Here is a 10027-nt window from a genome sequence, read left to right as displayed (position 1 = left end):
TCAATATTCACAATAAAAAGTAATACTCTTAGCATAAAAAGTAATATTTTTTAATTAATTATCTAAATAAGATATAAGTCTCACAAAATACGACCATGAGACCATCTCACACAATTTTTTGTCTTTTGTTTTCATAAATTAAAGACACTCGCGGTAAGGATTAACATTTATTTAAATATATTAAAATGTAAAATGAACCATGATTCAAAATTATAAAATCTGAACAAATGCCCATGTACTAAATATGATGAATAAAATTAACCATAAATCATACTCTTCGAATGAGACTGAAAACCAATAATCCCTTGGAAAACAATAATTAATTGAAAATTATGAAAAAATAAAAAATATAAATAAATTTCAGAAAGATTCTCATTTATAAGTTATATCTAATATTACTTTTATATTTGATATCAACTTTTATTTTTAATTATAATTTATATTTAATATCAAAATCTTAATTTTAAAACGAGATATATTCAAACTAAAAAAAATTAGATATGTCATTGGAAGTGAAGGCACCAGGCCATGCTGAAACTCAGCGAGGCCCATTCTTCCCATCTCTATCTGAATAATATTCAGAATCTGCCAAAAGAGAAGAGACAAACTGCTTCGAAATTTTCCCGCTCCAAGTCAATCTCCACGGTTCTGATCTGATTCTCCAATCCCCCACGTGTCCATGCAAACGCCACGTACCCTCCAACCAGCGCTGCTTTCACTTCTTAAACCCGCTCCCCCAACCAAGAAATTGCAGTAAACAACAAATGTTCAAGAGAAGCATGAGTCTCTCCGGCAGCATCCTGCTGCTCTTTCTTGTGGTTTCGCCTATATTTTCAGGGATCTGTAATGCGTATGCGCATGCGCATGCAGATAACAGAGGTTCGAAAGAAGAAGGCGGTGGTGGCTGGGGCTCAGGGCCTCTGGTGAAGAGGGAGGAGCGGAGATCGCTGGTTTCGACGGAGTATGGAGAGATATCGGACGTGAGGATTAGGGATGATGTCAATGGAGGATCCTATCTTCTTCAGTTCTTCACTTTGGAGCCCAATTCGCTCTTCCTCCCCGTTATTCTGCATGCAGATATGGTTTTCTATGTCCACTCAGGTATAGTTTCATACATAAAATAACTGTTATTTAACATCTTAAATCTGAATATTTTCCATACTTCATCCCTACAGCATGTTTGAAAATCGCTAGGTTTGTTTTCGAAACTTTTCTTGATGTCTCGTGCTGTGCTATCTATATAGGATGTACTCGGAATTTCTCGGGTCACTTGACTTTGATCAAACTTTTTTTTGGAAAATTTTCTTACAACAATTCCTGCAACATTGCCTGATAGATTAATCATTGATTGCCACGGATATCAAATTACAACAGGTAATGATGCAGGAATTGTCACGCTGAGATTTTTTCAACTTTTTTTTACCAACAGACTATGCCTATGAATTATAATTTGACTATTAACCATTAATCCAATGCTTCATGGAGAACAATTGTGCAAGATGGGAGTATTCTAAGTTCTAACCCTTAATTTCCTTTCCAAATATTTATAATTGATTTCAAATTCCTACTCGAATATTTGGCTACGAGATAGAAAAATATTGATGGTTGCATGTATCAGAGATCTGTTATAACCATTTCTCATTGATATGGCTAGTTGAGATTACCATATGCATGCATAACTGCTAAATGAGGTCAGTGTGTATTCATGATATCAAATGTTTTTCATATTTAGATAACTTAAATAAAAGAAATTCAAATTCATCTCCTCTTACTAATTATGCTCTAATTGTACTAATCATTATGGATTTGAAATTATATTGTAAATGGATTTCGACAAAAAAGTATTTGAAACCACTCAAATCAAAATGCACCCTCAATAGTTTTTTCTAAATGGTCTCTTACAAAAGACCAGGATCGGGAAGTGGACTAGGAACGACCCTTTCACCTGAAAAGATTTTGATATTTCACAACAAGTTTTGTCAAAATCCATGATTGCATTTGGCCGCGCGCCTCGTTTGAAACCTTTCTCCTGCTCTTTTGCGTCCGCCGCCGCCGTAATTTCACTTGCTTTTAACCTCCTTTGAATAAGGACGTGGCCAGTTGAGCTGGACGGAGGAAGATAATCTCAAGGGTACCCATATAAAGCAAGGAGATATCTACAGACTGGAACAAGGATCCGTTTTCTTCGTGAATAGCAGCAAGGAGACAGATCAAGCCGAGCCACAAAAACTTGGGATCCATGCCATTTTCGCTAATTCAGATGAGGACCTTCGTGTAAGAAATTATTGGCGTGCTATACTTTCCACAAAAATCATTCGCTTAGTATATGATATATTAGTTTTGGGCTTGTGGGAAGTAATGTATACTTTTAACTCATGTAACTTATACAGGAACCAGCAACTGGACCATATTCTAGTATCCGAGACATGATTCTTGGATTCGACAAGAGAGTTTTGCAGGAAACTTTCCAGGTAGAAACTTAGATTCTTATTCCCGCAGATCCAAGAATTTCATTGAGATAGGCATGATTAATTTATATTAAAATGTGCATGTGTTGAAGGTTTCTGATGAAGTGATAGAAGAGCTATTAAGTGGAACAAAACCACCAGCAATTGTACCTGCCGATAAGCAATCGGCCTTGGAGAAAACTTCGTGGGATATTGAGGATCGATACGTAACAAGCCTTCTTTCCGGCAGAAGCTATAACATATTTGAATCGAACAAGAAGAAGAAAAGGAAGGAGAGTGCAAAGTTGTTCAATTTCTTGGAAGAGGAGAAAGATTTCGAAAATTGCAACGGCTGGAGCACAACTGTAACTAGGAAGAAGAAGTCTGCACTCAAGGGTTCCAACTTCGGTTTATTCATGGTGAACTTGACGGAAGTAAGTTTCCATACTAAAACATTAAACCACGAGACATCATGAACATTAATAATTGTTTATGGTACTTCATGTAAGTATATATTTATGTATGTAAATAGTATGTATATGACCACTAGGATTCAATTAATATTGAGATTATAAACTATGTAAACTATTGGTAAATACTAAAAGCATGTAAATCATTGTTGGGTCAACTTGTATAAACTCCAGCTGTTGGGTGACCGAATATTGCATTGTTCCAATGTGTAGGGATCGATGATGAGCCCACATTGGAATCCGATGGCCACTGAAATTGCTATAGCATTGCATGGGCAAGGGATGATCCGGGTGGTGTGTTCGAGCCTTAAAGATGATACAGAGTGTCAAAAAATGAGGTTTAAGGTCGATGAAGGTGATGTGTTTTCCGTTCCAAGATTCCATTCGATGGCTCAAATGGCTTTCAACAACGATACATTCGTTTTTGTCGGATTTAGCACTTCAACAAAGAAGAACCATCCTCAGTTTTTGGCAGGAAAAGCTTCCATCCTCCGAGTTTTGGACAAAGACGTTCTTGCAGCATCATTCAACAGCACAAAAGAGACTATCAACCAGTTAGTGGCTTCCGAAGATGAGTCTGTAATCTTGAAATGTACCTCTTGTGCCGAGGAAGAATTCTGGAAAATGGGAGAAGGGGAAAAGGAGAAGGAAGAAGAAGAGGGGAGGAAACGAGAAGATGAAGAAGAAAGACAAAGAGAGCAGAAAGAACAAGAAGAAGAAAGGGAAAGGGAAGGAGGAGGAGGAGAGGGAGAAGAGCCCGGCAGCGGCAGAGGTGGCGGAGCTCCAGGTGGTGAAACACCGTCAGATCCCGAAAATCACTGGGGAAAGGGAGTTTTGAGGATTAGATTGACGAGGGGATGAATCTTCCGATTTTGCCGATCATGTTGGAATGAGTTTCTCTGTTTATTTTGTTATTTCTTGTGTTTGGTCTCTGTAATAAGGCTTCTGTGGCAAACTCTCTGCTTGTAAAGTTGGTTTATAAAATCTTGTGTCTTGTCCAAACGACCAAGAAATTCTGGTGTTTATGTATGTTTCAGCTTGCCTTGCATGAATCCCACTTCAGAAAATTATTTTTCAGGTAAAGTCCAAGGTATTAATTGTGACATTTAAAATTACATTTTTTAGTTACAAAATCAGGCTAGTCAAATTACAGTAGGATTTAAAAGTTCTGAGTTCTCAAGCTTCCTTCAAAGGTAAAAGGCTCGATACATTTGGCTTAAGTGACGTCTTTCCTTTAACTGCAACCTATTTTTAATGATTGCCGCCCTCGCAGTTACACCCACTGCCACTCTATTCTTTTCCACTTATTTCATATTTTAATTGTCATTTTCACTAGTCACCTAAAATGTTGATTTTTTTGCAATTTTATTTTGCAAGTTGGTTCGTTTTAGTAAACTCTTTGTTATTATTGATACAATTAAGTGCCATTTATTTATCCACAATAGGTTTGGATCCATGTAAGATTACTTTATTTTGCAAAAACCAATGTGTCCCAAAATAGTAAATATAAAGAACAATGATGAGAAAAGTAGAAAACACATCTGAAATTTTAAATGAGGGAATATATTACAGATAGAAGCCTGGTCTCCAACTCCATTACAAGGCAACAGACAACATTAAAGAGCCTCAACTACCCCCTGTCTTCACTTAGAAGTGTGCATTATTGTATGATCTAGAAAGTGTAGGTGAGACAAGATAAGCATATTTTATACGCAAGACTTCAAAATTTTAATCGTTGAAAAATATATAAAGTAAATAATACATATTAGATATGCAATCAATCCACATCAATATTACATGATGATTAGCTAGAAATGTATCTAACCTTTATAGCATGGAGCCAGTCATGACCTTCTTCCGATATCTTCGTCACCATATTCTCCACCATAAAACGGTGGAGCTGAGCCGGTAACATCAAGCCCGCCGTTGATGGACGTCATTAGGACCGATAGCCCGCCGCTTGAGCCGCCATTTGCGGCCACTCCTAGCCCGAGTAGGTCGAGTGTAGGATGCTTAGGACCAAAAACCGATGGAGCACCCAACATGAGTTCCTTCAAACCTGAACTGCCATCACAGGCCAGTCCAAGGCCAAGGCCAGCAGTTAATGATGCCCCATCGGGGTCGATTAGCTGCCCGCTCCATTCTTGTGAACCAGTATGGGGTGTGGAGGAAGACACTATCCCGAGGCCTCTTAATAATGAGGCATTTGATGCAGTGGCACCCATCTGAGCAGCCTTCTGAAGCAATGCTGTGGCAGACATAGCTGGCTGAGGGGCAGGAGCATACTGCCTCCGCTCTTGCCCTGCCGTTCCGAAGATTGATGAACCTTGATTCATTGCGAGACACAGTGATACGGGTTCGGAAGATGAAGGTTGCGCGATGCCTGGAACGTGGTCCGGATGAGAAATTGCTCGGAATAAGTCCGTAAATCCGGTTGTTTGAGATTGCAAACTTGCTGTTGATGTCGAAGAAGCAAACAGGCTGGCAAAGACTTTACTGCTTGAACTTCCATTGCTACTGGAGCCGCTGCTGCCACCGCTGCTGCAATTTGTTGTCAAGTTGACCAAGGGCAGCGTCTCCTCGAAAATGGGAGTGATAGTGGGATTTGGGCTAGTGCTTTCTAGCAAATCTGTTAAAATCAAGATGTGAACTGTAATGATAAAGATGCAAGGGAAAGAAAGGCTTTTATTTAACAATAATATATACAAAAAGGGGTCTCCATTTTAAATCCATATGGGTTATCCCTTTTAGCTTTTGGATCTTGATGTACCTTGCTTTAACAAAAAGATAATTCAGATGAATCTCAATTATAAATTCAGTTGAATCATTAATTGTTTCTCTATCAACTTGTAGTTCTTGAGCTTTCAAATACTAAACCAGAATGCGTCCAGCATCATATGCAGATACCAACAAATACCAGTAACAGACAAAAAACAACTAAACTCCAAGATCACAGACATATAAACAACAAAATATTTTCTGGTTGAACCGCCACACAAGGGACAAAACCCAAATCTTAAACCGCCAAAATCTAAATTTCTAGATCAAAGTACCTGGTGTTTGAACAGTTAAAACAGAAGCCGTTACATCAGTGGAAACGCGTGTTTGTGCTGGGGCCTGTAGTGCTGCCGGCGGTGGTGGTGGTGGTGGTGGTAGTGGTGGTGGCGGTGGCGGCGGCGGCGGCTGTGGCTGTGGCTGCTGAGGTGCTGTTGGTGCAAGAACATTAACTTTGGGATCTTCATCAGCACATGGAGACGCAGCCACCCCCTGCACCTTTGTACTTTCCTCTGCTAATGCATCACAAAAGGCCCTGTGTGTAATAAAACTATCCCTCCTGCATACCAATCATCCACACCACAAATCAACCCCAAAAGAAGCATGAATCAATTTAGTCAAGAAACACAAAAAGGGTTAAACTTGAAACACTCGAACCTCGAAAACAAAGTTCCACAATCACATTTATACTCCCTTGTTCCACAAATCTTCAAATGCGCCTTCCAATCAGACTGAACAGCATATTTCTTGGAGCACTTGTCGCATTTCCACTTCTTCTCCCCATGTTTTCTGCAGTAATGCTTCTTGATTCCTGTCAAATCGCCCAAGGCCCGTGTGGGGTCGTGATGGACGCAGCTCGGTTCGGGGCAAACGTAAACCTTTTTCTTGATTTCTTTACCCGACCTTTGCTTAAGCTTCCATGGCAAATTATGACCCCTCCGATGAAGCTGTAAATTCTGGTCTCTCTGAAAACCTTTGCTGCAAATTTCGCAAACGAATCGGTTCGTTGCCAACAAAGTCTTTGGGGATAAAGCAATCACCTCCGCATCAGGGTCTAGGAATAACACATACAAAAAACCACCCGCTATGAAAAAATGAATCTTTTCAACTAATCGATCAGAAATTATTACATAGAACAAAGTATTCACAATTTTTACTTTATTTTACCTGGCATTCCAGGCAGGTTCCGCTTCTTAGCACCTGGTTTTGGAGGGGCGGCAGTTCGGTTTCCCGAAGAGGAGTCAACGGACACCGTTGAATCATTCATGGTGTAAGGATTATATTACTCAGCACGCATGAAATGATCGAACGGTGAGATTTCACTCTTCTGCGATTATTACAAAGAGAAAATTCAAGAAACAATTTATACTGTAGAAAAATTGAGCTTCAACAAATTCCCCATTACTTCCTCAAGTCTGCGACTTCATAAACTTAGCTATATTTACTGGTCAGTCCACCATATTTAATCGCCAACAACCAGTTCATAACCAACTCCCTAAATTAGGAAATCAAGAAATGCTTAACAAAACCAGTAAAACGAGCAACGAAAACAGTCACCGGATAACTAAATCTCCGGCGATCCCACGAGAGAGAAAAAGTGGAAAACAACCAAATTTTCAAACTTCAACGAAATGGGCTGCGGGAAAAATGGAAAATTTTGAGAACTTTATGCGTATTGACTGATGAAATTACAGAAGCTCAAGAATATGGCAGCCGAAATCTAGCCAAGGCCACTCTAATCAGCGGACAATCGATGCATAAAATTGAACGAATCCGAAAACCCAAATCTGAAACCCGATTCTTGATGCGGGTTTTCAGATTACGTGGAATAATTGATAATGAATCCGGTGGCTTGGAAAAGCTAGAGAGAGGATTTGCAGGGGGATGATGAGTGTGTATTGTGCGTAAATGACTGTGTGTGTGTGCGCCAAAGTCTTCCCTCTTCGATGTTTGCCTTTTGGGTCTTCACTCTTTCCATGATTAAAAGAAATATATTTAATATACTTTGAACTCAAAGCTATTATTTCTGTTTCACTTTGAACTCATGAGTACCATTTTGAGTTCTAATTTGGAAACATTTTCAAGGAGTTGTCCGGCGGTTTTTCGAATCTTTATCCGTGAAACGGATCAATCATACCGATATTTACAATAAAAATAATATTTTTTAATGATAAAAAATATTAATTTTTCATAGACGACCTAAATAAATATATGTTTCACAAAATATGATATGTGAGATCGTCTCACACAAATTTTTGCTCATTTTTAAAACCTTGTTCATTTAACACATCAGAATATATCTTCATATTAAAATATACTAATAATTTCTAGTCTTCAATATTTTTCACAAAATTTTCTGACATAAATAATTTTTTATTTTAAATATTTTTAATATTATAAGATTTTTTCTTAGCAAAAGATCGTATCGTCTTGTTTATCAAAAATTTTAGTAGATATTGTCCAAAGAGTTATTCTAACCTTACCCCCTAAAAATTAAACATAACTCCCTTATTTTGAGTTTCTTTTGTCTCCTTTGTATCGAGTCAAAAATGTTTCGATTAATTAAAAAATTATTTTTTTAAATGAATTTCTGATATGTTTGATGTATGTTGTCAATTCATCGTAAAAAAAAGATAAACCAGAATGATTTGTTTTTCCACGAGCATCTTACGTCTCTTTTCCATTAAATTATTGATGAACAAGTAACGTTAGGGACCAAAAGTTATTAAAGAACCAAGTGGATTAAAGGATTTTCTGGCAAATGAGAAAAAAAAAATGGTAAAAGTCCAAGACAGTATGGACAAAAACGCATAAATTCCACTTATTTTCATTTACTATTACATACAACTTCAGACAATCTGGTTAATTTGAAAAATTAATAATAATTGTTTGGAGTCCCATCACTAGTCATCTATTATAATCTTGACAAAAACTTGTGTGATACGGTCTCACATGTCGTATTTTATGAGACATATATCTTATTAGGTCATCAATAAAAAAAAATATTACTTTTTATGCTATGAATATCGGTAGGGTTGATGTGTCTCACAGATAAAGAATCGTGAGACCGTCTCACAAGAAACCTACTATTATATATTTGTATTATCAAACATTTAAATCAAACGAATAACGAATAGAGTTTAAAAAAATAGTTATGTTATGCGTACAAGCGGATTAAATTGGAAATATAACTATAAAAAAACAAAAACAATGCTGAAATTTTCTATAACCATATAGTTTCAACTGTTTTAATTGATTATATTCGCCTTACGAAATACAAAATTAAAACAATATGTATTTTTGCCAATTTTTTTTTATTAACTCGATGCAAAAAAAAAATTGTTTTAAAATCTTGCAAGGTGGCGACATGACCAAAGCCTAATAAAAGGATGTGCTTTGTACGTAGACAATTTTTGTAGATATTAATATTAAATAATGTAAAGATATTTATTTGTATTTTTTGAATTTCAACTAACGAACAGTGCTTGGAAAAAAAGATTATGGCAGGCAAGCTGTCAAGCATGTGTTTTTATGTGAGAGGCATTCAAAAGTCAAAACAACTATGATTATTTTATTCATGTTTTTAAGACAACTTTAATATATATATATATATATATATATATATTTGGTCTAATCTATTATTAAATTTTAATCTTTAATTTAATATTAAAAATCAATTTGCGTCGAGTTAAATATTATGTCCTTTGTTTTGTGATCCACATGGCACCATGTAATTTAATGTCACATCACTCACATCACAATAAGAATAGTTATAATGGGTAATAATACATTTTAGGTTTAAACGTATTTTAATTTCACAAAATTTTATTATATTGTTTTACGGATCAATTTAATGAAATGAATGTTTTATTCAACTTGATCATGAAAAAAATATTTTCAAATAATTATTTTGAAATTTTATATCTGAACTGATAGATAAATGAATAAATAAAAATATGTACGAGTTAAACATTATAATGAAATATAAAGATAATTGACAGAGTTAGTCAAAAAAAATATAGAAAATATTTTGATGGTGTGAGAGTAAAAGTTATTTTTAAGTCAATGAATTGAAATATATGTATCAAATATGAGGGGGGTAAATTTGAATAAATTTATAATATGATAGATCACAGAAAATTATTATTTTAATTATATTAATTATTATAATATAACATATATAATAATAGGCTTGCGAACACAATGATATCTATCTATTCTATATTATTGAAATAGATACGTTTCTAAAATAAATTAGTGAGGTGATTAGAAATGCTGACATCTCTGTGAAAAAACCAAATGTCCAAAAATAAGCAACTTATAAGATTTGTAAAA

At 35.9% G+C, this 10027-nt stretch overlaps 2 protein-coding genes across 3 annotated transcripts; one reads left to right on the top strand and one right to left on the bottom strand.

Annotated features, from left to right (window-relative positions):
* The first annotated feature begins 747 nt into the window (after positions 1-747).
* Positions 748-3940, top strand: LOC142549602 (vicilin-like seed storage protein At4g36700). Its single transcript, XM_075658642.1, is given in 6 exon segments — positions 748-1101; positions 2090-2274; positions 2391-2471; positions 2561-2881; positions 3131-3649; positions 3651-3940. Coding segments are annotated over 6 exon segments (1548 nt in total). The 5' UTR covers positions 748-764; the 3' UTR covers positions 3756-3940.
* A 497-nt stretch (positions 3941-4437) lies between these two features.
* LOC142549601 (zinc finger protein ENHYDROUS-like) lies at positions 4438-7669 on the bottom strand. Of its 2 annotated transcripts, XM_075658641.1 has the most exons (5): positions 6860-7669; positions 6350-6746; positions 5971-6251; positions 4743-5546; positions 4438-4589 (listed from the first exon to the last, which is right to left on the bottom strand). In XM_075658641.1, the coding sequence occupies exons 1-4, from the start codon at positions 6957-6959 to the stop codon at positions 4762-4764; spliced, it is 1563 nt and encodes a 520-aa protein (XP_075514756.1). In that variant the 5' UTR covers positions 6960-7669; the 3' UTR covers positions 4438-4589; positions 4743-4761. The 2 variants fall into 2 exon arrangements, with proteins under 2 accessions (XP_075514756.1, XP_075514755.1); XM_075658640.1 differs by having other exon boundaries at positions 4438-5546.
* Positions 7670-10027: the final 2358 nt, after the last annotated feature.

The sequence above is a fragment of the Primulina tabacum genome, chromosome 6 (assembly GCF_025594145.1).
Source record: "Primulina tabacum isolate GXHZ01 chromosome 6, ASM2559414v2, whole genome shotgun sequence".
Taxonomy (NCBI): domain Eukaryota; kingdom Viridiplantae; phylum Streptophyta; class Magnoliopsida; order Lamiales; family Gesneriaceae; genus Primulina; species Primulina tabacum.
Note: the sequence above shows the minus strand (reverse complement) of the source record. Positions and strands in the feature narration are given on the sequence as shown.